Consider the following 26,772-nt stretch of genomic DNA (forward strand, 5'->3'; position numbering starts at 1 on the left):
TAATATGGGTTGGAATAATTCATTAACTCGAATCAGGACTGCAGTTACCAAAGAAAAACAATCTTCTTGCCAAGACCAATTTCTCACCCTGTTGTTGGCAAGTTTATTAGGTGCATCCACCTCAAACCAATGGAGTCTAAAAGAACAGGTCTGCAATAAATCTGACCTTCATGAATTTGATAATGCTCAGGGTTTGTTGAAACTGGTTTAGAGAGGTGTTGATTAAACTTTATGGTCATTATGCAGGCTGTAGTTAACAGTGCTGAACACTTTTACCTATATGGATGTTGGACTTTGCAGAAACTTGACTCTAGTTTTAGCCACGGGTTTGTGGACTTAATAACCTGGCAACGGACTGTATATTTTAAGAGCTTGTGTCTGTAGTAGCCTTATTATATCTACTTCTAGTGCTGCTGCTGTCACTACTACTACCACTTAACTGTCTTTGTTTTTCTTTTGTTTTCATTGTTTGTTTGTTTGTTGTCACCCCTTTGTCAGCCTGTATAACAGAAATTTGATGTAACACAATAAATAAAAACACACAAGGCAGCCACAGCTTTCAACGAGAACTATGCCCATTTTCAAAAATTTTTTTCCTATGATTTAAGATAGTCCAAAATATAAGTAAACATTATCAACTCTCTCCCAAACCCAAATACCACAATGCTAAAATGGAAATTTGTGACATCACAAGATATAAAGTCTGGAGCAATCTGGAAGGATTTTGTAGATGACACTGAAGGCACCCAGGGGAATGCTCGGAGTATATGGGTACATTTTCTGTTTCAGAACTGAGAACACTGAAATAGGATAAAGCTCATTTGGGTATAGAAAAGAAAACAAGCATTCTGTGGAGCCCCAAAATCAGGTTCCCATTCAGTGGCTATGGCAATGTTTCCCAACCTGGGGGTCCTGACCCCCACTATGGGTCACAGGGGGCCACGAGGCCTTCTTGATTTTAAGGAATGTAAATCAACTTTAAAAAAAAGGAGGAAGTTTGGATTATTATACAAGATATAAACTGTAAAAAACTGCTTGAGAAGAGTATGCAGCTAAAACAACCAGTAACCTAATAAAACATGAAGGAGAAAACACTTAAACTTATTTTGTAAAAAAAAAAGTACTTTAGTAAGTATTATTTGAAAATACACAATATAGACAGAGAATTTTATTAAAAGTTACTCAAAATATCAGGAAAAGTCATCTACTTTAATCTGCTCAAAATTCATCCAAATCCATTGTTATACACAAACTTCCTGCAGTTATTGCCTTCATTATTTGGGTTATTTGTACAGTTTATCATTTGCTCTGTACTGTTATTGTTATGAGGAGAGGAGAGGAGAGGAGAGGCCAGTCAACGAAAAAAAAAGACCATAAACTATTTTATCTGCCTTAATTAAATGATTGAATAATAGAATGGTAGATAAATAAATAAATATATCAAATAAACAGGTTTTGAATGTTATTTATTTATTTAAACAGATCTTAATGTTCTCCGTGATATCTTGTACTGCTGTAAAATATTCATTTTTTGACCTCAGGTATTTTTAAAATACTTTTTTTAAGACTTATCATACTTTATGTTCTTCTGATAATCAATTAAAATCCACTATCGATTAGTGGAGCGCGCCCCTGGCCACGCGCTCATCTCCGCCAGGTGCAGAGGAGCCGCGTCAAGAATACCAAAGTGAAGCATACGGTTTCCTGTGACACCTTTCAGAATAAAAGTTTAGACAAACAGTTCGCGTTTAAGTTGTTTTAAATATTTGAAAAACACGATGAAATACGACAAGGAATATAAAGCCACTTGTTAGCAGTGTGTAAAATACAAAATTCTCTCCGTACCGCTTCTTGAAACGCAAACACTGTCCCATTTTTACCACATGCTCTTATTTTGAAAGAAACATCGTCGGGTTTCCGGTGTTATTGTGTCAGAGGTCTCCTAGCTTGATGCAGCGGTGCTGTCGACAGCCTGCAGCTTCAGAAAATAAAGCTACAGACTAATTTACCCCCGGTGTTATATAATTGTTCCGGAAGATGGTGGCTAAACAGAGGATCCGCATGGCCAACGAGAAACACAGCAAGAACATCACGCAGAGAGGAAACGTAGCCAAGACGCTGGTGAGCCGTTCACTGACAGCGAGATGCCAGCATGACATTAGCCCAGATAGGTGACGTTCACTCCGGTATGGATACAGCAGCATGATGATGATGATGATGATGGTGGTGATGGAGATGGAGATGGTGCCCTGCTATATGTCACACAGCAGCACCTTTAAAGCACCGTGTGGTCCTCAGTGATAGATTCAGTGTACATTATGACCCTGCAGGCTGAGCTGTTTCATTAACATGTTATTTATTCTCTGGATTCACTCGTCACCGCCCTCCGCAGTGCTACTTCACCTTATACTTAGTTTAAAATACAATAGTGAGAATAAAAGATGAACAGGTTATAAATAGGCTGGAAAATAACTGAACCTAGTGCTGCTTGGTGTATTGAATAAATGCCTAGTGTGAATGGGGAGGACTTTTAAAAAGTACCCAAGTGAAGCCATTAATCAGTCAAATACCAATAATGAATAAATTGTTCCAATCAATTTATAAAGCAGAAGTACCAAAAATTCACTCTCAAATGTATATGTGATACAGAGCTGCAGCGAATATTCGATTAGTCATCAACTAATTTGATAGTGAGTAAGTCAGAGTACCCACGGTCTTGAAATTCCTGGAAAAGTTAAGGTGGCATGGTGGTGCAGTGGTTAGCAGTTGCCTCACAGCAAGAAGGTTCGTGGTTCAAACCTTAAGGAGGGGGAGCCCGTCTCTCTTGAGTTTGCATGTTCTCCCTGTGTCAGCGTGGGTTTTCTCCGGGTACTCCGGCTTCCTCCCACAGTCCAAAGACATGCAGGTTAATTGTCCATAGGTGTGAATGTGAGCGTGAATGGTTGTCTGTTTCTATGTGTCAGCATTGCGATAGTATGGCGACCTGTACAGGGTGTACCCTGCCTCTCGGCCAATGTCAGCTGGGATAGGCTCCGGGGGGGGAGCCTATCCCAGCTGACACTGGGTGAGAGGCAGGGTACACCCTGGACAGGTCACCAGACTATCACAGGGCTGACACATAGAGACAAACAACCATTCACACTCACATTCACACCTATGGACAATTTAGAGTCACCAATTAACCTGCATGTCTTTGGACTGTGGGAGGAAGCTGGAGTACCCAGTGAAAACCCACGCTGACACGGGCAGAACATGCAAACTCTGCAAAGAAGGGCTCCCCCACCCCAGGTTCAAACTACGAACCCTCTTGCTGTGAGGCGACAGTGCTAACCACTGCTCCACCGTGCTGTCTAAATGCATACAAGCTTGTCAAAATTATAATCCAAACACAGGTCAAATTGCATTTAAATTGACAGTATCTACAGGATGTTAAGTTTTCTATCCTTGGCTTTGATGTTTTGTGAAGTACCCTATTGTGCTGGTTTGGTCTAGTGGAAGGGGGCATATGCAGCAAGGTGGCAGTGGGAATGTCTAATTAGTGAGTAAAATTAGCAAACATTAGCAGTTTGCTTGTCTGCAGATGCCTGGGCAATGTGTGTGTAATCATGTATGGCTGTATTATTATATAGGCTGACACATTTAACTACTTACATTAAGTCATGGAAATGGGGTTAAATATTCTGGAAACATTTTTGAAAATGTATTGGTAAAAATGTGTGGGGAACCCTGGTAATGAAAAAAAGTCAAACTTCTTTGATTTTAACTTTTTAAATGTGAATATTATCTGGTTTCTTTACTCCTCTATGACAGTAAACTGAATGTCTCTGAGTTATGGAAAAACAAGACATTTGAGGACGTCCTTGTGGGCTTTGGGAAACACTGATTGACATTTTTGTTTTTTTACTATTTTCTGACATTTTACAGACCAGACAACTAATTGATTTATCAAGAAAATAATCTACAGATTAATCGACAATGAAAATAATTGTTAGTTGCAACCCTAGTGTGATAGTTTTCTTCTGTAAAAAAAAAAAAAAAAAAAAAAAAATACAATCACAATCAAATTAAGTACCTTCTTGATTTTAGACTGGTCTGTTGGTTTCACAAAACAGCGTGACCTCAGGCAAATTACGAAAATAATTCAACCATTTTTTTTTACATGTAATAGAAGAAATTTGGTAATCAAAAAATAATTAAAAAAAAACACAGTTTACATAAATAGTCACAAATGAATAATCACAAATAAAAATCATGAAGATTATGTCTCAGCAAACTCACCAAAGGTCCATTTAGTAGCTGCTGTGGTAGTTTCTAAGGACAGCAGAGGAAGGCTGAGGAGGATCATGGGATACAACCAGCAGCTCCAGGGCAGCGAATATTTTCCATTAATCCCTCTGTGGAACATGAGCTATCTTCCTCCTGAATCTGATATTAACATATGAACTTTTAATGTCGACATCTTGAGTAAAATCTTGCAATTCTTAATACGTGAGAGGAAAAGACTTTTCCTCCTCTCTGCTGTAATGTCATCATCCCAGAAAAGGGCATGTGTTTCCATACTGTAGCTGATTTTTTCTTCCAAACACTGTCCTATCCACCCATTATTTAAATAGTTATGTATTCAGTTTGTTGAGGTATACCATAATTACCACATACTTAAAGCAACTCACTTAGTAGTGTTTATTGATGAGGATTGACTCAGGGGGAATTTTATAGTCCTGCTCATCCCTTTAAAATCTTTGCTAACAACCCAACAATCCCAATCTGACATTATTATCCTCCCCTTCCTCTGTCATTATATATTGTTTGAACAGTAGCTTAAAGGTCAGACATCTACGCTGTTCCGGCTCCTCACTGACTGTATCATCACTGACTGTAACAACTTCCCTGACCAAGGGCAGACAAACATGTAGCCCGTCCAAACAGATGATGTCATCTGGTGGAAGCTGGCGGGTTCTCCCTTAATCTGCCCAGACTGACGTTTCGTGCTGTTGCACTCATCTTTTCAACATGAGCCACGATTTGGAAAAAAATGAGCTCAGCACCTTTCAGTGTATAATCAGACCCTTGGGTTTGTTCAGCGCAGTCACAGTGTTGTTATTGTGGACATTGTGGTGAGCATCACCACAAACAAGATAATGTGTGGTGGCTTTGGGCTTGAGGAGAAAGAGTGACTGAGCAGAAAGCAGCAGCAACAACAACAACCTGAGAGAGTGGTTGGAATGGGAAACCTCTCTGTAAATCTATCCGCATTCAAGTGGTTTTACTGCAGCATTTGTCACATTTCTGTTGTAGCAGTAATGCTAATGTAAGATATGTGTGTGTGTGTGTGTGTGTGTGTGTGTGTGTGTGTGTGTGTGTCTTTCCAATAGCGACCACAGGAGGAGAAGTACCCTGTGGGTCCCTGGCTGCTCGCCCTCTTTGTATTTGTAGTGTGTGGATCAGGTATGCACCTTTTGTACCTGCAGAATAAAGCATGTGTTTATGCAGAGTTATTGCCCTATGTTGATTGTAAGCTCATGTAGCTAATATGGTGGTTGATTACAGTAGATTAACGTGATTGTAAGCTAGTGGATCACAGTAAGACATGACAGTGTGACAGTGGTTCATTATGAATAATAACAGGGGCCTCATAACAGGAACAGTATCCTCACTGCTTGTCCTGTCTTTAGTTTCAAAGATAGGAAAAATCGTATCCTCTATTACAGAAGCAATTCCTAAACTCATGGTTGTGTCCATGAACAAGCCATAATATTAACTGCGCTCACTTGTCTCTGGCTAGTTCGCTTGCTATCATAAACAAAAAGACAGGCATTTTGTTTGGTGGGAAACATAAATATCACGGCACCAGAGTACAGATAGCTGGGTGACCTCTGTGATGTCGCATGAGATGCAAGGCTGTGATTTTAAGGACAGATCTGCATCCTCAGTCTGAAAGTTACCCTAATGCTGTGTTCACACTACGAGCGACAACGAAACAGGCCATGATTCATTTTCAATGGAGACAGTGGCATGAGGCTACAAACTGACACCGGACACTTGTCGCCGCTGACGGGTTTGATGCACCACAAACGAAAGTTGAGCTGGCCAGCCTTTTGTTTCTAGCTGTGGTGCTGTGTTATTTAGCTTAGTTTGCTGATGCTCTGCTAGCTTTATGTGTATTGTGGTGCACACAGGGATGCAGTGGGACAGCAAAATCTGATGTCCCAATGCCCAATACAAACTAAAGATGATGTGAAGTCAGGGACATAAATATAGACAGTGCAGACAGTGCACTTGCACTGGGGCCCGTGAGGTGGGAGGCCCATTGTTGGCTCCAACAATGTGTTGGGTGGAGAATGGGCCCTTATGAGTGACTGCCACCTTGAAAATATGCCTGTGTTCAAAGAACTGTCATTAAATTAAAAACAGTGCCATTTGCTATATATATGCACTTGAAAAAGGCAAACCCATCTCCATTATTTTATTTATTATTTTTTATTAAGTAAACAGTAACATCTATAAAAAAAATTATATGCTTATCCAATAACTATGAATCAACTATTAAAATGATTGTTTTTTGGTATTTTTTGTTATATACAAATATATGCAATGATGATTGTTGGGTAATATGTTGATATTATCTAATGTCAAGTCTCTGATCATGTGACGAGACAACATGTGCACGATTGGATACACTAGGGCCGTCATAATAGCATGAACTGGGCCCCGTTGTAACTACCTTAAGCCACTGCGTTCAGTCAAGGTGCTTTGTGGCCAGTAGCAGACACACACAAGCTTGTCACAACGCAACTACGTTACAAGTGGTTAAGCAACATTTCAGCGGTGACTCAGTGATAATGTAGCTGATCAAGCTGTTGCTGTGTTGCTCGTAGTGAGAACACAGCAGAGTGTTGCTCAGGCGTTGATTAACATAGTTATGTCAGGATTGGGCTTGTGTGTGTCTGCTAAAAAAAAGTACCTCAACTGAACATCATCTTTAGTTTGTATTTGGTCATGAAAATATCTCTGCTTTTGATCAATGTCTGGGCCCCATTTTAACCTCACATTTTGCAGTCCTGTTGCATCCTCATGTGCACCGCAATGCACATAAAGCTAGCATAGCATCAGCTAACTTGGCTTAATACTGCAGTGCCACAGCTAGAAATAGCTGCATCATTGGAGCGCTGAAAAAAGTTGGGGCCAACTCAACTTTGATTTGTAACGTGTCACACCTGTCGGCAGCGACAAGTGTAGCTACAGTTTACCGTCATCTACTGAAAATGTCTTGTTGCCTGTTGCTGTGTCAATCGTAGTGTGACCACAGCATTAGAAAAAAGACGAGGTGCATTTGTGATGTGTACGGCCACCGTCAGAGCCCCATGCCTCCTTGCCGGTGTCTTGAGAGCCTGAGGTAGCATGTCAGTCAAACTCAAATCATCATCTGGCAATCAATATATACCCATTAGTAAATGGTCTATGAAATTCAAAGCACCATCATATGCTTTGAGCAGCCTTTCAATCTTTATATTTTGGTGTTCATGTTCTTTTCTGTCTTTATCATCAGTGCTATACAGACTTTACAACAGTGCTGCTGCCATTTTTGGCAGTATGGGGTCTGTGCCAACCCAACCTATTTTCCTAACCTGGGAAATCCCTAAGTTAGGACAGTTTTGTAATAGCTAAATTCCTATCCTACAATATGGGAGAATTTGTCATTGATTAGCATGTTTCTGTAATACCCAAAATATTCACCATCATCTTAAACTGATAGGGTTTCAGTGATAGGAAGTTTCTGTAATGAGGCCTGAGGCCCCAGCTAAATTGATTTCATTATTTACACATGCTTTTCCTATTGTGACATGTCAAAAGTTTTTGAAAAAGACCCATGTCCCTCACTTATAGTGACACTGTTAGGTACCATAATGTGTCCATTCATAGCCTCACATCATTTACTGTATGCTCGATGAGAACGTGCCGGGTCCTGACAGCTCTGTTTTGGCTGTGCTCTCTCAGCCATATTTCAGATCATCCAGAGCATCCGTATGGGGATGTGATGCAGAAGGAGCATCCGGACTCCCACACACCCCTCATGCCCTCACTGAGCCTGGCTAGCCTGCACCTGCACACCCCTGACCCCCTTCCAGAGGCCAAGAGACTGACGCCAAAGCTTTGGATCTGGCAGACCTCAGAGAGAGAGAGAGAGAGAGAGAGAGATAAGCTTCCCCGACCACTGCCTCCACCAGCCCCTCCTGGGGACACGCCCCCCCGCCCTCGATCAGCGTTTACAGTGTTGCAGTCTGTGGTACTGACAGCTTTTCTATGGACAGTCTAAAACCACGCCGGCTGGAGAACTTGTGTGTCTCATTACTCACTTGGCACCTGTGCGTGTGTGAGTGTATGTGTGAAGTTGTGACTGTTGACGTGAGAGTGTGTGTAGCCAGTGATTCCTGCTGATGATGTGCCATATCTGTCTGTTTAAGTGTCTGTGTTATGTGAGAAGAATCTTTTTTCAAATAAATGTCAAACATTTAGGGAGCGCCCAGTTTTACTTCTGTTTTTGTAGACTCCCTGTGTTTATCAGTGCGCGCACACACACTCACACACACACACACACACAGACACACACACACACACACACAGACACACACACACACTCACTGTACTGTCAGGACACTTTATAGGGTCTTTACATCCTGGATGACATTAATAACTGTGTTATTAATTTTGAAGCATCAGGATGTCTTGTACAGCTCTTAGAAGGGAACACCACCTAAGAATCCCATTATGTTATCTCCATGGCCTGGGAAAGTTCAATCAATATTTGTGAACATGAGCTACTCTCTCTCAAAGCCAGAAACCAGAGAAGGAAGTCTCAAACTTGTGGTGTCACAGGGTATAAAGTCTGGAGCTGCTCCATAGACATAAAATACTCAGAACATTTCCCTGTGTGCTCTCAGTGTCATCTAGAACAGTGGTTCTCAACTGGTCCAGCCACAGGTCCAGATTTCTCCTTAGTCATAGTTAAAGGTCCACACAGCTTAATGCAATCAGTGTCACAGTTGTGGTTGGCCCTGTCCTCGAGCTAGTTTGCTGTCTCTGTCAAGTAGCTGACTGCTAATCACTCAATCTACAGCAGGATACAGCACTTTAAAATAAAAGCTCCACGTCCGAAATTCACATTACTTCAAAACAAAGTGTTTTTTTAAATAAACTGGACGCGTTTGCAAGTGACTTGTGGTCCTTTAAGAATGGACCACGACTCACTAGTTTGGAACCACTGACCTAGAACATCTGTAACCATTCACTGTGTATGGGGCAGCTCCAGACTTAATAGCATTTAGGCGCTGACACAAAGCCAATGGTCGACCGTTTGTTAATGTTAGGCCATTTGTGAGCGTCTGTCACCACAATATTGGCGGTGTGTTAAGACCTTTTTAATGCCACTTGGAATTAAATTTAAAGCCAATCTTACAATTACCACAACTGAAGAAAAAATAAATAAACTTACATCAGTTACTTAGGGTTACCAATCATTCTGAGATTTTGCAATGTAATGTCAAATTTAAAAAAAAACCTACTTCCCCATCTTAGCATTTGTAAGACTTTTGAAAGGTTGATTTAATACATTTTAATGCCAATTAAGTCCTTATTTTTAATTATTTCAATGCCTTCTAAGACTTTAAGGTTCCGTGGGACATCTGGTTTTAAAATGGATGTTTCCTTCTTATCACAGCCATTAAATCTCTCTTCCAGAATGATACTACAAAAATAGATCCACTCAAGTGTTGCAGTAAGGGGAGACTGTCGAATATTTCCTAATAACTTTAATTAAAGTTGCCTTAAGGAGTGTGTAATTACTTATTACTTATTAAAGCCCTTTAGAGACCAAGCTCTGAAACTTATTTTAGCTAGTTTAGCTTGTTGCATTTAGTTTAAAAGCAGTTGTTGGTCTCTGGAGGACTTACTTTAAACACAAGTAAGTAGGTGTTCATCAATTATTTATTATTAGACATGTTACTCTTTGTATGTTGAATTGTATCCTTGCCCTTTTTTGCAAACAAAATATATATTGTCTGAATTTAAGTGGTGCTAAATTGCAGAGAAACTTTGTAGGAATCTTAACCTTACCAATTGTTTTTGGTTGAACCTTAAATTAATCTATGAAGGTCATCTAGGAGCAGCTTCAATCCAGACACCACCAGGCTATGACTTTGCCTCTCAGCCAACAACAGGGTTCTACAACATAATGTACAGTCATAAAGCTCCATTTAATAACACCCTGAAGCTGCATACCATGGCTGTAAGAAGCAGCATGACTCCACATGTGACAGGAGACAAACTGCCCTTTAGCACCCAAAGGCGTAGTGAACCTTTACATGGTCACCTCCGACAGACTGACCGAGCCCAGCAGCCGTGAGACGGAATAAGAAAGAGAAGGTGATCCAGTGGTTATTCTTCCTTAAGCATGTTTATTAAAAGTTGTGAAGTGCAGCTGTCAAGTGCAATTGTGGTATGTATGTTACAATATCTCAACCGGTCTTTGCAGAAACATGCACAGAACATGAGCATACAACTGATACACAGAATGAAAAAGAAAGAGAAAACATCTCTAGAGTTTGTTTTTGTGTCTTTTTTTAAATGTTGAGTTTTAAGATATTGTTCATCCAAAAGTACTTCACTGTCAAATAAAAAAAAATGATAAAGGTGCAATACTCCAGAAAGAAAAGGAACCAAGTGAAAATGATTTTACAGTAAGAGTTAATGTAGCAGTAAGGGATATGGACACCGTTGTTGTCTGTGTGTTGTCAGTTAAATAACCTAAACTCCCGTTCCTCCACAGTCTTGAAAATACAGCATTAAAAATAGACGGCACAGACTGGGCAAGACCAGCACGTTCCCCGCTCACCTGCTTCAATCTGTGTGGCCAAGATAGCCTCTGTTGTTTTTCTCCTTTCTCCTCACTATTTTACATGGTACTTACACTATACAGAAATATACATCATCATCTTCTGCCCATCAAACTTTTTAGGAAAAAAAAAGAAAATGCAGCTTAGCCCAATGTCTCAACCCTGTCAAATAAGGTTTAAATTACATGCCACTGCAGGGTTGAGAGAACAGCAATGATGAGCTTTTTCGAGGGCAAAATGAGGAGCTTGAAAGTGAAATACTGAAATAGATATCATCATCTCCATAAGAAACCACGTTTTGTTCATCCCACCAACCCACAGTTGAAGTAACGTCATCAATGCTGCCAAGTGTTGTTCAAGAATACCCACCCGCCCCCTCCCCAGCCCACCCCCAACTCCCCCATTCCAGATGGGGACTCTGTCATAATAATTGCTCACATTCTTCATTTGTCACTCTGAGAAGGCTTTTTCCTCTCTCTCAAATCTCTCAGCCTGTAACGTTAGGATCTACCCTTGAGAGAGAACCGGTTTTATTTACATCATTCAGCAAGAAAAGGTAACAACCAATACAATCCTCCACCTCCTGCTCTCCCACCGTCATCATCAGTAAAATCGACATCACTTAAAATCCAGACACAGGCACAGTGATTTTTTTTGTTTTTAATCAATAGCTAAGTATATTGTCGCCACTGATAAGCTGTTTTGTTTCTTCTTGGTAAGACATTCTAGTTGATATGTCCAAGGGTTATTTGGCAAATGTTCGATGATTCAATCCTCCGCTGAAACCAATCCCCCCCTTTACAGCATGTCAAGATTGTCACCCTCCACCACCGTGCTGTAAAGCAGCGCACCGCTCGTCCCGCTAGCTGCATCCTTCTGAGAGATAAATATGTGCAAATTCTTGTCTTAACAGCGTAACCTCCTGCTGTAGAAGGCAAGGTTTAGCTCTGCTGCCGCAGCAGAACCGAAAAGTCAGTCTGTCTGTCTGTCTGTCTGTCAGTGCAGACCAGGCTACGCCGAGGGGCCAGAGCTGTGCGAGGTGGGTTGGGCGAGGGCAGCGGCGCTCGGGGGTCCCGGTGTGGCAGCTGTTGGAGGGGCAGGCGGGGAGCCGGTCTGAACCTGGGCCTGGAACTGGGCCATCTGCTCTGGGCTGGCCAGCGTCTTCAACAGGGTGTTTTCCTGCTCCAACTGGGAGTTACGGTCGATCAGCTCCTTGATCTGCTCCTTTAGGACCTCCACCTCCTCACGCACGGCGTACATCAGGTGACTCTTCACCAGGTCCTGGGGCAGACAGAGATATGGGTTTATGACTCGGACATATCAACAAATTCCCACAAAAGAAAACTAACCTTGTCTAACCTAGGGCCCAATCTTTACTTCTCAGATTTACTTTGTAATATGTAATCTAACTTCTTCGCTTGGATTCAGACTTTTGAATCTTTGAATCCGCCCACTCCACAGAGTTGACTGATTAGTCTGGCATCGAGACATGAAACAGCAGTTTCTCAGTTGAAATAAAAAACAACCAATGGGCACCACAGGGAGACTAACAATTAGCCAGTCAGCACTACGGGCAGGAGTAATGCTGTTGTCAAGCATTATCAAGCAGTGTGCCACAACCAATGAGGAGTGATAACAATGATGGGGAGCACTGCAGGCAAGATAGATGCTGCTATTGAGGCTTTTCTAAATAGACATGTCTTCTCAATTTCCCCCGACATTGTAGTTTGTTTGACTTCGCACCACTCCACTCTTAAAACACTGACAAAACAGGTAGGTTGGCATGGCTATTCATTGGTGTGGATTTAAAATAACATAAGATTCAGTCAGATATGTTGGTTTCTAGCGACTGGTTGGTTAGGAATCAGATAGAGTGGACATTATTTTTGACTGAGGATGGAAACGAGTGTCACAAGCTAACGATTCTGCCTGCTTGCAAATAACTTCTGGCATAATAAAAAGTTAAACTCAAATAACAACTGAATATCAGCTAACTAACTTAGATGACAACTAATAAAATGTTGTTCAATGTTTTGTAAATGGGTAAAATCTTATATATAAATTAAGAAACATAAAAGAACCATTTTCTAAAGTTTGACTAAAAAATATTTTGGGCTTATTCAGTGTGGATATAAAAGATTTTACAAAGTGAAAATTTGTAGTGATATAAAAGTGTTGGCCCTTGTGTAACCTAGCACAATATGAAACAGCTCATTCCTTTTTTTCCCTCACAAAGTTGGATTTAATGTAATGAAAACAATTGTATTGCAACTACTCATCATGTCATACAGCTGGGAATTAGCCATTTATAACAATACAGACAATTTTATATTTCATATGAATGATTAGCGCTACCCATATGTTCACTACTGGAATGCACTATGTAGACATCATTATATGAAATGATGCTGCAACAAAGAACCATAAATATTACGCATAAAATAACTGTTCCCTGACAGTAATATAAACTTAACGTGGATACTGACATAAGTGAAAACAGACCTTTAAAACTGAATCCATATCAAAAATAATCTGGCAATAATAACATGATAAATAGTTGATAAAGAGAAAAACGTGAGCGAGTATATTCCCAGGATGCCACGTCAATAACCCTGCCCACATTTAACTGCTTAGCCAATCAGAGGGCGAGATATTTATAACGAGGCGTGAGAGCCTTCCAGTTTGCCTAGCAACAAGGCTGACAGCGGGGACAACAACAGAGAAGAGCGAAACAGAAAATAAAAGTGCATTTCGTTTCCTGTCAGAGAGACTGAATTATAACCAAAAGTAAGACGACACATTTATTATAGTAACAATATAGAGATTTAAAAATTAGTTTAATGTCTTAAGCTGGGTACAGAGGTTGGTTTAAATTCTACGTTTTGTTTTAGCATTAACAGTATTTTGGCACCGTAATAACGTACACAGTTATTTCTGAAGGGAACGCCAATGTACAGCATCAAGTATATATTAATTTTAATCCACAATAAGCTTCTTAAAAGTTTTTGTTGCCAGAGATTTGCAGGAATACTCACTATTGTTCCACATTTATTACGTTAAACGCTATCAGCAGTACTGACGTTAGTGGCTTCACAATAGTCCCTGGATAGTTTGAAGTCCTATCATTAAGAAAAATATATCCATACCGTTTTGTTACATGTATTAACAGTCATTATAATCGTTGACATTTTCGACAGTGTACCGTTAAAGAAAGAAACACATAGAAAGCTCACCATTGCTTGTTCAATCTTGTTGTCTATGGCCACAACGCTGGCTCCTGACGAACTGCAAAAGAAGAAAGGATGAATTAATATGGTAACATTTTAAACCTTTATGTGCTGTAACACAAAAGATGGAGAGCCTATACGGAGAAGCAGCCTCTCTGCCTTTGTATTAATGAGAGTGGTTACTGGAAGCCTCTGGAAATTTCTATAAAATCAACGTGGTGCCTGGTGTGAACAATCCCTCCTGCCCTGTCCTCAGCGTTTATAGCAGTGTGGCCTCTGGGTGTAGTGATACTGTAGCATCTTCCATCACACAGTGGGGACATTAGTGGTGAAGGGAGCCCTGAATAGCAGCAGCAGTAGCAGGCTGTGTAAAGGACTGTCTCTATCACACAGTATTTACCTATTGTCGAGCTTGACGTGCGAGCTCTCCGCGCTCAGTAACGACGACAGGAACGATATAGAGAAATTTCTCAGCTGGCAGACGCCTAGATCCATGGCCACGGTGTAGCACGGCGTATTCATGCTGGTCATGTTTTTACAGTCCGCTAACAAACAGCCCCGTGTCCCGACTCGACCTCCTCGCGACCAGCTCCGCGAGACACATCCACACTATCCTATAGTCTACCCGTTAGAGCTCGTGCACCGACCGCAGCGGTACGAATACAATCCAAGGTCAGCTCATCTCGGCTCTACACAAAAATCTGCAGCCGAGGACCAGCCCGCATAATTTATCCAGCGACACAGCGCGAGGCCGCCCCCTGATTGGCTGAGAGGGGCCTCATTTGCATAATATATTCAGGAACGCCCCCACCTGCCGCTCAGCTGACACGTTTTTACATAAAATATTCCAAGAACGGAGAGGAGGTGGATGAAACCGGGGAAAACCGGATGGGAAGGGGAGAAGAAAGAGCTGTGGTGCTGAAAAACAGGCGAGGGAAGGGCTACAGTTTAGGCTGTTGAGTTACAGCGACAATACACATCAATCAGCTCCTGTTTCAAAGTGAATGTGAATGTGCGAGCCTTTAGTGCTGCTAGGAATTTACCCCATCTGAACCTCACAGATGTGATCTTGTTTTTATCTCCACAACAAGACTGAGTGTTAGTCAGCCTAGTTTCAGGGAATCCCTTTGCTGATAATTTGACTCATAAAAATGTGGGGCAGTTGTTATTCTCCAGAATGTCAGAAAAATATAACATTTTAACTAGGTTTTGGTCACAAATACAAGTTTATCAATGTACTTTTATGCTCATTTTATTTGCCTCAATTTAAGGATGCTAAAATGTGTATTTTTATGCTATGGCCCTTTCAATTAATTTCTGTGTTTTGGGAATATGGAAATAGATTTGTCTCAATGTTATTTGTGTCAACAGATCGACAATCTGTGTGTAAATGTGTATTCTGTAAATCTAAAACAGCTTTCACAAATGCAAACAAGATTTCTAAACTCGCAAAAATATGTTGCAAATATAAAACAGATCTGCAAATACACAAACAAATTCCACAAATTAACAAAAAGATTCAGTGCTTAAAATGCAAATCCACAAGCATAAAACTGGGTTTCACAAATAAAAGCTGAATTCACAAATATCTGTTTGAAAGCTGTAAATGTTAGGGGGATATTTACAAATGTTTTCACTTATTTGTAAATGAATTAAATGTTGTTTTGTGTTTTTTGTGGAATTTATTTATTTGCAAAGCATTTTTTTGAGTTTACTTTTTTTTTGTTGGTATTTCTGGAAGGTGTTTTCAATTTACAGATTACACATTTACACACAGAGATTGTCAATCTGTTCATACAAATATTACTGACACAGATCTATCTCCAAATAGGAACAAGTAGTATACATGTAATGCATGTGTAGAGGCACACTATCCATGGTTGCCCTAACAGAATCAAGGTACTAAAACATTATACCAACATCCATGACTGTCGGGAGACACCTATGTCCAGAGGACAATAGCAATCAGATGGAAATAAACGATAGGCAGCTGTTCAACCAAAATGCTCTGGATATCCATGACGTGCTTTCATGTCCATATGTATGTTGCCCCCATGTGGCCCTGTGCAGCACTTCACAGCAGTGGGACTGAACAACATCAGTAAGAAAGCCTGGTAAAACAGGCCTCTAACATTTACATTACATTTCAAATTCTCAAATCTTACAGAACACAAAGGGCAAAAACTATTGACATTTAAAAACCTTGAGTGCATTTTGGATGAATACAGTCCTGATGGTGGAAATAAGATGAAGAATAAATGTAGAATAAGATGAGAATAACAAGCCCAACTGGTTTAACTCAAAATAAGAAACAAATGATGAGATTTTGTCAATCAAATGTCATTTGCTACCTTGAATACAGGTTGGCATGACGTCTATCATACACCTGTAGCTATATGTGATTTTAATTGATATACAAAGACATCTTTAAGAGACTACAAAACCATCAGTAGTGCCAACATTCCACTTCCAAAATACAGTGTAACAGTTACATTCTCAAACCATTTGTCTTGGAGACATGCCTGGACTCTCACCGACTTGATTAAATCATGTCTTGTGCAATTTTACACTCCCCTGTGGGTCCACAGAGACTGCATTGTTTGTAAATTACTACATGACCTGTCTTACTGGGAGATTACACATCTGTCAAACGTCAAAGACTATGGAGGAGATGGGAGATCAATGAGGTCAATCTGAAACAAACATGATCACACACACACCTCAAATATCTTTACAGAAGGGAGTATCTTGGTTGACAGATGCACCTAGAACTCCTCCTCCACACGGAAAATTCCCACTTCTAAACAAGACCCCCTCCCACACACATACACCTCCTTACATAGTCTAAAAGGCCATTCTCACACATTCCATGTACACCCAAAAACCTGCAAAATCATGTGTACGGACTCTTGACCGTCTTGCTTCTAACCAATTTAGAGATGTAAGAAATCTTTGAAATGTTGACAGGAAGCCAAATGTTAGTGACAGTTCAGCTCTTTTTAAATGGAGTTGTATGAAGTTAGTACTTAGCCATAGTGCATTACCTACACTAAATGGAGTAACATGCCCCGAATTCAGAGAAGCAAGCAGGGGTACTGCCACAAAGGATTAGCAATGTACTGCTCCGGACGGGGGCAGCACCAAAATGTATTTTAGCCACCTAAAAAAAAAAAAAAAAAATCAACATCAGTTTAAATGTACACTATTTGTAGAATATTTTTACTGCTTTACTTTGCCGTTAGCTGTAGCTGTTATAATAATCTATGCTCTCTTTAAAGCCACCAGACTCCTTTAATAACCCCAGTAAATTTACCTGACAGACTTGCTGTTCTATCACTGCCTCTCTCTGTTAGTTTGTCTCTCTTATTGTGTGACTTTGATGCTTTAAAATGTTAATTCGGTAAAACAAACAAGCTAACAGATCGAGCCAGCAGTAGACAAACAGCTCCTGTGTTCTTCAAGGTAAAAGGAGTCTGGTGGCTTTGAAGAGAGCGATATAACATCTTTTGTTTCCTGTCAGAAAGGGCTGTCTAATGGAAAGGTAAAGTGGTGAAAATATTTTAAATAAAGCGTACACTTAAACTGATATTGATTATTTTTTTTGATTGGCTAAAATACACTTTGCTGCTGCCCTCGTCCACAGCAGTACTTTGCCTGGCTTCTAGGGCAGTATGCCTGCCTGCATCTCCAAATTGGGAGTGTCCTGACTGCCAACTTGTGTAGGTAATTCACTGACTCTGAATGAGTACCTCATACAACCCCACCGTGAAAAATCCAAACTATGCCTTATGCTAATAAAATAAAAAAGGCCTGGTGTGGCATTGAGCCCACATGAAGGAAAAATGGAAGAGAAGGTACAGGTATGGTCCATGTTGAAAAAGCAAATCAAGCCCCTGAGGTACTCAGTCAGTATGACTGATGTGTAGCTGTTGTATCAAGGGCCTGAACTTCCAACTGTGTGTGTTATGTAGTAGTGAGAGAGCAGAATGGGAGAGGAGGTAGATGAAGAGACATACTCAAATCGTGAAAACACAGAGCACAGGTTGAGTACCGTCAGCAGCCACATTTAAATGGGGGCTTAGGCTAATTTGGGTATCACAGAACAGTCCTGGTGTATTAGGGCCAAGTACCGAGAAGATAGGCTCAAAAATATCCTCAGAGTACAGGTAATGATGTCAGCTGCTGCTCACCTCTGATCCCAGTCAAACACCTCAGCACTTAACATGAAGCCAAACAGCTTAATAAGAGGCTCTAATCTCTTCCGGTCTCGTCTTTGACTGGAGGAAGGGTTTAGCTAATTATCCAGACCCAAATAGCCAGTACAGCTGCAGCTCTGGTGGAATAAAACCCAAGTCTAACGTGATCACGCTCTGAAACACACACAAGCACACCAAGGATTGATAGGAGCTATACTTGGTTCAACTGGTAACTAGTTAAGAGAAAAATAAGACAGTGTTCCAAGAAAATTCACTCTGATAGGTCAAGATGATTTTAACGTCAAAGTTAAACCACGAGACGACAATAGAAAAAACAACTGGATCTAAGCTACAGGTTATTCCACTTAGTACGGGTTGGTAAATGAAGGTTCATATTTTAAGACCCAGATGCAGTGTTTATTTTTTTTTCTTTATAACCATTTAACATTATTTCAGTTCTGCTCAATATCACCATGTCTACATTTCACCAGTGAAGTTCACCTATTAAAATGCTCTTGCTATGTTGGCTACGATGCTAACATCACAAATAGAGCTGCTACAATTAATCCTAATCACCAACTACTGTGATAGTCAATGAATCTGTTTAAATATTTTTTTTTTTTAAAAAAAAGGTCAACAATCTCTGATTCCAGCTCTTTAAATGTCAATATTTTCTTGTTTCTTCAATTCTCTGTGACAGTCAACTGAATGTCTTGTAGTTGTGGACAAAGCATGACATCTGAAGTCATCTTCGGCTTTGACACACACTGGTCAACATTTTGCACCAATTCCTGACATTTTAGACCAAACAACAAATCGATTAATCGAGAAAATAACTGACACAATAGTCAGCAATGAAAATGATTAGAATCATTTGAATTGAATGATGATGGTTAGTTGCTGCCCTAGTCACAGAAATACTGCTTTAATGGTTCATGTACTTGATTTAAGTCCTTTCTGTTTTGCTACAAAACAACAATTGCCTAGTGACCTACTAAGGCAACTCAAGAGAAATGCTCAAGGTCACTTACTAGTGTTGGGCATCTTAAATACATATGAGGACACACAACAGAAACAACAAAAAGGAGGATCTGTAACACAGAATGTCATTAGGGGCACCTCTCAATATAATGCAGTCTAACACAAAACTACCACAAACTGTGGCCTTAAAACAACCATGGCTCTGGATCAACACAACATACTACAAAAACATACATTTCACCAAGATAGGACTAACTGCAGGGCTCAGTCACATAACACTGTACATGTGCACCTATCAAACTAGTAATTCTGTAGCACCTCATGTAAATGTCCAGCTTCAATGCGCTTCCTTTTACAAAACTGTGTGACTGTTGCAACACTGTACCTGTTAAGAAGAATCACAAAAAAATGAAGCAAGGCTTATCATTACGCAGTACTACCGTGGTATTTATGTGTTGCTATACTGTTGCAAAACAGAGGGTGACTTCATGTGAAGTGATGGAAAGATGGAGTAACATGACGGCAACAGAGTTGCTACAAAACAGGAATATATGGTAAGCAATTCAGTGAGAAAAAAAAGAAACAAGCTGTGGGTTGGATTACTCACAGTCCCCATAGATAGCAATAAATGACACTAATTTATACCACAGATGTATGTCACCTATGTTTTAACACTTTTCTATAGTTTACTATACATTATAGCATCCTACAATATTTTTACTATACGAGTACACAGCAGACACATTCATAGTATCTGCTTTAAGTATCCCTTAGTGTTAACCCTGATGCCACGCATCACTAAATGGAAAAGACAATATACCCACGCAGCCCTTTGTGTGCAGCTACTGTAGTGATTGGCCCAAGCAGCGCCACACTGTACCGACTCCCCAGGGATTCCCTGTCTTTAGTTTTTACCTTTTGAGATGCTGCTCCAGCTCCCAGAACAAAAGCTTCATTGCCATCTCGTCATGGCCTCGTACTCCCCACACTCTCATGGAGCCGTCCGTCAGCAGGATCATGTACACTCCACAGTGACAGAGCAGTGCCTCCCGCGCTTCTTTGTTTAGGGTTTCTTTTTTTCTGACACCCCTCGCTCCTTCTTAAATTTAAGTGAACAGATCTAGGTCGCGCCCTATAGGTGCATTCGTGAGTGCAGCTGCATAGGGTATCAAAGGCAGCGTGCCAGGTTGTGATGACTGTGTATATGTGTGCTCCTCATTATTCCTCTATGTCATCCATGTGTGTTTGAATGGCTGACTAGTGAGTGAATTACTGAGTACAGACAGTAGCTGGGCGGGTAGTGACGTGTGATCATGTGATACTGGGAGTTACATAAACCATCAACAGAGATTAGCATGTGGCCCAGTGATTTCTCTGCTCCTATGCCATAAGCCCTCTGCCCTCTGTAGCCTGAGACATGGATGTACAACACAACACTGGGCCTCAACTCTTTGACATCCCTTCAGCAAACATACAATTATGTCTCTCTTCTACAGAATAATGCAGTTTTATAAGCACATAACTGAGACCACAGGAATGTCGATGTACAGAACATGCAATATAAATATCTATACGTCCCTTGCCATGGTTTGGACCTGATGTATGAGGGACTTGACAGCACAGATTGTCCCTGAAGTCAGGGTGACAAACAACACAAGGGTTTTTGTTCACGTAGTCAAATCTGCAAAAGCAGCCCTGGCTGACACTTTAACTTGTTTAGTTTGCAGGTTCAAACTGAATCATGATTTCTTTCTGTACACCCTGTAGTTTTCTATGCCAGCCCCCTGCGTGATAGACAAGCGACCCTGTGCCTCAGGGTCTTATCTTGTCATTTCTCATTGAAAGGCCCCCTTAAGATGGCTTAGTGCCTCGGCAGACAGAAAACACAACATGCACTCGCAGGGCCTCCGCCGGCTTAGGGACAGCCGGCCAAGAAACAACAGGTAGAGCATGAGCATAATGCAGGGGATTTCACTTGTCCTAACAGACTCCATGTGCTGGGCTGAGTCAGAATCACATGACTTCTGGGTGACATACAGCAGCCTGCTTACAGCAACTCAATTTAGGTAGCCAACCAGGTAACTTTTGCAATTTCTACTACGAAAAGTAATATTGTCAATCATCAACTAAAAAAAACTCAATATTCCTTATGTAGCATGCTAACATGGATGCTACATACTTTTAATGGATTTCAGTGGACATAACCACCTCTTGGATGAGGTTGGATGCTGCCATGCCATGTGATGTGAAATACAGCCCTTCACAAGCAGCTGATGTCATGACATTAGATTGTCTGATGGCAAATGTAAAGTCTCGCACTGCATCATTTGTCAGGAAAATGATCATGTGATTAATACAGACTTATGTAATTATGTAAGTATTATACCTGAGACATCTGAGAAAATTACGGGTATCCCCTCAAATACTGAGGAATTTCTACTCTTGCACCGTCGACAACGTTCTGACAGAGAACATCACAGCCTGGTACGAAAACAGCACCCGGCAGGACCACTAGGCCCTGCAAAGAGTGGTTCATTCTGCTAAACACAGTACAGGCCCTACTCTACCCTGCATTAACGATGTTCACACCAGATGCTACAAAAATGGGGCCCGGAGAATCATTAAAGATCCCAACCACCCGAAAAACTGCCTTTTCTGCCTGGAGAGATTGGGAGGAGCTTCTGTCCTTAAGCCACAAGGATACTGAATGATGACCCTGTCTTATCCTAAATACTGACTACTAAATATTGAAGGGTCTGACAACTGCTACATGTCATGGAAATCATATCTTATGATTTCATGAGATAGATCGATAGCTACAGCCAACATCAGAATACTTACTGCCAAACAACACACCCACTTGTATCTGAATGCACCGATGACTAGGACTGGGCGAGATGACAGTATATACCATGCAACAGTCGAAATGTGTCCACTGGTAGAGATATGGCAACACCATTTCTACTGTGGGAGCTAAGTGGGGCAGGCTATGTATCAAATCAAAGCTGGATTCTCACATGATCTCGTGAATCCAGCTGCCTCCCAAGGAAAAGTGATTTGGCCAAACAAGGAGGAGGAGAGTGAACTTTAACACTTGAAATTGTCATTCTCAAGAACCTTAAAGGTTCCATTTTGGAAAAAAAAATAGTTCTAATGATGTGTCTTTTGTTTTTAACTCAGGTGTTGTTGCATGTAAGGCAGTTGGGGTCTTTTTTTGTATAGAAGCTCCAAATAAAAGAAGAAAACCTATCTAAACATCTGGCCCATGTGCTTGACACACAAGAACATCACCAATTCTGTCCTTCACTCAGACATCAGCGTTAACTGTTCTAACAGCCAAATAGTGTGACAGTTGTAGCATCATGCTAGTTCTTGACTAGCTTTGATAATTGTGGCAGTCATCACCTAAACACTATCCACAGTTCACTCACTGGTCCATTACCTACCTGACCAGGCTCCAATAATTCTCAGTGAAAGCTTTTCAGACTTCAATCCTGTGCTAAAAACTAGACTCGTAAAATGTAGTCTGGCTTTGTGAAGCTACAAAATCAAGGTCGTCGACATAAGAACATCAGTACATAGCACACAAAGAAACACTGAGTACACAAGGCAGCCATAAGCAGGCCGCTTTACTGCATGTTACTTGCTAAACAGCAGCCTACTTTGCAAAACAATATTTATCTATCATTGCAAACATCAACAAATGATTCAGAGTCACACATAAGACAGGCAATCTAGCCAGATAATAGACAGTTATATGCATCAGCCAAAGCATGACTACGGTTTATTTCCATGGTGATGTACACTTGCTCTGGTCTCCAAAGCTCTTAAACTGCATGACTGAAATTAACACACTTCATTATAACAGCTATGCAAACACATCCCTTTGATTATGATGAGAGAAGTCCTATATGTAGGTCACTTTTGTTTCTGGTTTAATTCTTGTTTTTTGGCAAACCGTGTCTTACTCACAGGAAGAGGAACTGCACTCCCTGGCAGTGGTTTTCCATAGTCACACCCTGAATATGGAGAATGACAGAGAGCTACTGAGTGAGTCAGTCAGAGAGGCAAGGGAGGAATGATGAGTGGCCATTTTGGCCTCCATACGTAAGAGAGAGAGGTGCTATTGGAGCATTTGGGCTGACAGCAGCAAGTCCTTAGTGCTCGCTCTCTACCAAGCTCACGCACACACACTGGGGGAGAGGCGGAGCGAGAGAAGGAGGGAGAGAGAGTCGGCCAGAGACACAAGAGCTAGAATGGCCTAGATCCACCGCCTCAGCATTCGTACTGTCTCAAAGAGTCATGGATGCGGGGAGGGAGGAGAACACAGGCAAAGACAAATAAATGCTCCTAATATGGTTCTTTTTGCACCGTATTTAGACGGATAGACAATTTATCTGACTCTCAATCCTGATATCATGATGTATCTTTCCACTACATTTAGCTAATCATCGGATCAGATTCATGCATTAACTTCAGGAAATGTCACCTTTTCTGCAGTAAAATGCAGAAATGTCAAAATGCGCTGACATGTACAACACAGGTGTGGTCTTCGATCAGCCTTAGAAATAATTCAAGACTAAAGAAATAAACAGTGATATCACAATTACAGCAGGTAGACCTTCTACTCCTGCGTCCATATGCTATCTGTGAGAAGTTACTCAGCAAATAACATCGGCATCATTTCCTGTGGCACTTCAGGACCCACAAGCAGGAAAAGTAACTTGTTTCAGAGTAGGGTTGCACAGCTAATCGAAACCATAAACCCCGCCCCCTGTTAGTGGATGGAACATGGCTCAAACTAAAAAAATCAAAGAACACGTCTAATTTTTCCCAAAGATGGTTTCTGTCATTTAACAATAGTGCTGATCACGCTGATGTTAGTGCAAGTGTTCGATTTTTTTGATAAGTTTTGTTGTAACTAGTTAGCTGATGCTATAAAAAGGGGATTAGGGCCACTCGTGTGCACGCTATCACTGCTTGTGATTAGTTGGACCGTTGTATGGGCGGGAACTCCCTACCGCTGAGGTTGCTATTGTGCAAACTCTGGCTCCAAATGATGTCCACAAGATGGCAGCGGCCATACCTGGGATACTTTGGCTTCATTTTTGTACAGTGGGAGGAAATTGCGACGCGTCGTTGGCACATTTTTCTACATGTTTTTTTTTTTTTTTGTGAAAATGAAATGCAACAATGACCATTCCCATTAAAATTGTGACTCATATTGCAACTGCAATATCTGTCAAAATGATCGCATTTTTTTGCATTGTGGCAGCCCAGAGTGGGTTCCAACTCCGCTTCTCTCTTTCTCACACACAGAAGTTCCAAGTTACGTAAGTGTGTGTGAGCAGCAGGTTTGAGTAATGTGGAGTGAAACCTGGCATTAAAAGGATTAGCGGCCAAAGAACACAGCGCGCTCTGAGTCCAGACAACAGAGAATAGAAGTAATGCCAGCCGCAGCGATAAAGACGAGGCGAGAAGGCACATTGTGTGGTTGGAGGGTAAATGTCGTGATGCATATCGTCTTATAGAAATGTCAACACAGAATCGACAATTGGATGTACATGCATTTAAAACCAGTTTAATTCAGACCCGTCTGGTTGTAATATTATGTGCAATACTGCAAAATGCGATTATTCATAGCTTTCATCGTCTAGTTACATCAAGTTACATCTGACTGCACTTTAACTGTACCTCCAGTGTATATGCACGATTACAACGTCCTCATTTTACAGGCTCTGATGACATCTACTTTGTTATATAACTTAGTTGAAATTCAACATAAATGAACTCAAACTGTATGTTCTCTAGAGACTACTGTTACACAATAACACCTCACAGCTATGCTCATGTATTCGATGGCATCAGTAATAAATTCTGAAAGTCACGTAAAGCACTAAGGAAACTCGTGATACCAACATTACAAGCAGGACAAAATAAGCCTGTCGTGCCTCTGGCTCTTTCGAAAAAACAAGTCAACTGGGGTTTCTTTCGGCATTCAGTTTGAAGTTGTGGGAAATAATAAAACTGCATCTTAGAAAAAGTCCTTAAACTTAAATCTGTCCTCACAAGGATAAGAGATCATTTATCTCCTCTTCCAACCTTTCTTTTCAAACATGTCTTATCTTTTTGAAACTGATGGAGGAAAGATTACACATAATGTCTGGGTCATAAAGCTAACAACACACACACACCTGCTACACAGCCTCCACCTTGGTGATAACAGTGATATAAGTGTGTTTGTGTTGGCTGGTGGGAGGATGTGTTTCTCTTAACACTCCACTGAACCAAAGACTTAGTGAGTCATCTCTCTCTCATGCCCCAGTGTGAATCTAAATAAACTTCCCTCCCAACACAACCAGCACGACTAACAGCTGAATCAGTACAAGCTGTGGATGGATGCACTAGTAACGAATAACCCTAACCCTAACCTGACGAGATTAATAGCGTCAGCAGGACGCCTGTGTTTCTATGTGTGAGCTGATGAGATTGACCTCTGGTCTCCCCTGTCTATTTTAGATCAAATTATTTTCAGCATGTGTACCTCCTCTAACCCCCAAAGTGTCACCAAACTCACTTTTCATGCAAAGCAGGGGGGTTCCTAACCACTAATTCCCCCCCCTTTTTTTGTTTTGTGTTTTTATAAAGCAACATCAAGTAGGAAGACATGACATTTCAGTGCAAATGATGTCAATATCTAATTTAACAGTGTTAATTTAATAACATCCCTAATGCAAAGCTCGTAAAAATAACCCTCAAAGTGTCCCTAGTGACACTGATGTCAACATAACAACTATTCATGTCCTTCACTGGCCTCATTTACTGGTTTGCTAATCTTGAAGTTGGACAGTAACGTTTCCTCAACAGCTCAGCTGCTGTAAACAAAAGATGAAGCTACTGATATGCATAACATACTGGTAAAGACATTCAGGTGCAGGTGGCTCAGTAGCAAAGTTCCCTGTATTCTTCACCAACATCCCAAAAGATTTTTTTTCTCTTCCGCTATCTCTAAAGAAATACATGTTTTGGAAATTTCACAACCCATGGAAACCCTCATCTCAGTTCATTTCTGACAATCAGTTTGATTTGCAGTGTTGTACAGTGCTGTTTCCCCCACCCCCACTTCTCTCTATCCAACCTACTGACATTGCAGTTGCTGTGCTCTATTCTAATTTGGGCTGGGTCCCTTGGAACAGACAGCCTGAAGGCCCAGGGTGTGGCACCAGCCAGGAAACTGATGCTACCATTCATATTATTTATTCCAGCCTTTACAGAATCTCTGAATCCCAATGATGCCTCAAAGCAAAACCTACTTTATTAAATATCTCTGGATATTGCAGGCTGCAGGCGATCCGCTACTGAAACAGGTCAGGCAGAGTTCATTAAATCAATAACTGAAACAATTAGGCTACAAGCTCTGACCCATTTCCCTGCCTTCTCATTTGTGCGTGTGCACACTACAGCAAGATTACAAATGAG

General features: G+C 40.9%; 3 protein-coding genes across 6 annotated transcripts in view; 1 reads left to right on the forward strand and 2 right to left on the reverse strand.

Moving 5' to 3' along the window:
- LOC125899663 (translationally-controlled tumor protein homolog) overlaps positions 1–26,772 on the reverse strand; it is a 589,762-nt gene that overhangs the window by 439,266 nt on the left and 123,724 nt on the right. The gene's annotated exons all lie outside the window — the stretch shown is intronic.
- On the forward strand, positions 1,949–8,517 carry serp2 (stress-associated endoplasmic reticulum protein family member 2). The gene is made up of 3 exons (XM_049594123.1): positions 1,949–2,121; positions 5,373–5,445; positions 7,996–8,517. Exons 1-3 carry the CDS (start codon positions 2,038–2,040, stop codon positions 8,034–8,036), a joined length of 198 nt encoding a protein of 65 aa, XP_049450080.1. The 5' UTR covers positions 1,949–2,037; the 3' UTR covers positions 8,037–8,517.
- Positions 10,432–26,772, reverse strand: part of LOC125899644 (TSC22 domain family protein 1-like) — a 38,417-nt gene continuing 22,076 nt past the window's right edge. The window contains exons 1-3 of one of the 2 annotated variants that reach the window (XM_049594098.1): positions 14,517–14,898; positions 14,123–14,174; positions 10,432–12,170 (exon numbers count right to left, since the gene is read on the reverse strand). In XM_049594098.1, coding sequence (XP_049450055.1) covers positions 11,901–12,170; positions 14,123–14,174; positions 14,517–14,647 — 453 coding nt within the window. In that variant the 5' untranslated portion in view covers positions 14,648–14,898 and the 3' untranslated portion in view covers positions 10,432–11,900. Of the gene's footprint in view, positions 12,171–14,122; positions 14,175–14,516; positions 14,899–26,772 lie in introns of those variants that run through there. The other variant, XM_049594097.1, reaches the window with a different exon arrangement.

This window comes from Epinephelus fuscoguttatus, linkage group LG13, assembly GCF_011397635.1.
Source record: "Epinephelus fuscoguttatus linkage group LG13, E.fuscoguttatus.final_Chr_v1".
In the NCBI taxonomy this organism is placed as follows: Eukaryota; Metazoa; Chordata; class Actinopteri; order Perciformes; family Serranidae; genus Epinephelus; species Epinephelus fuscoguttatus.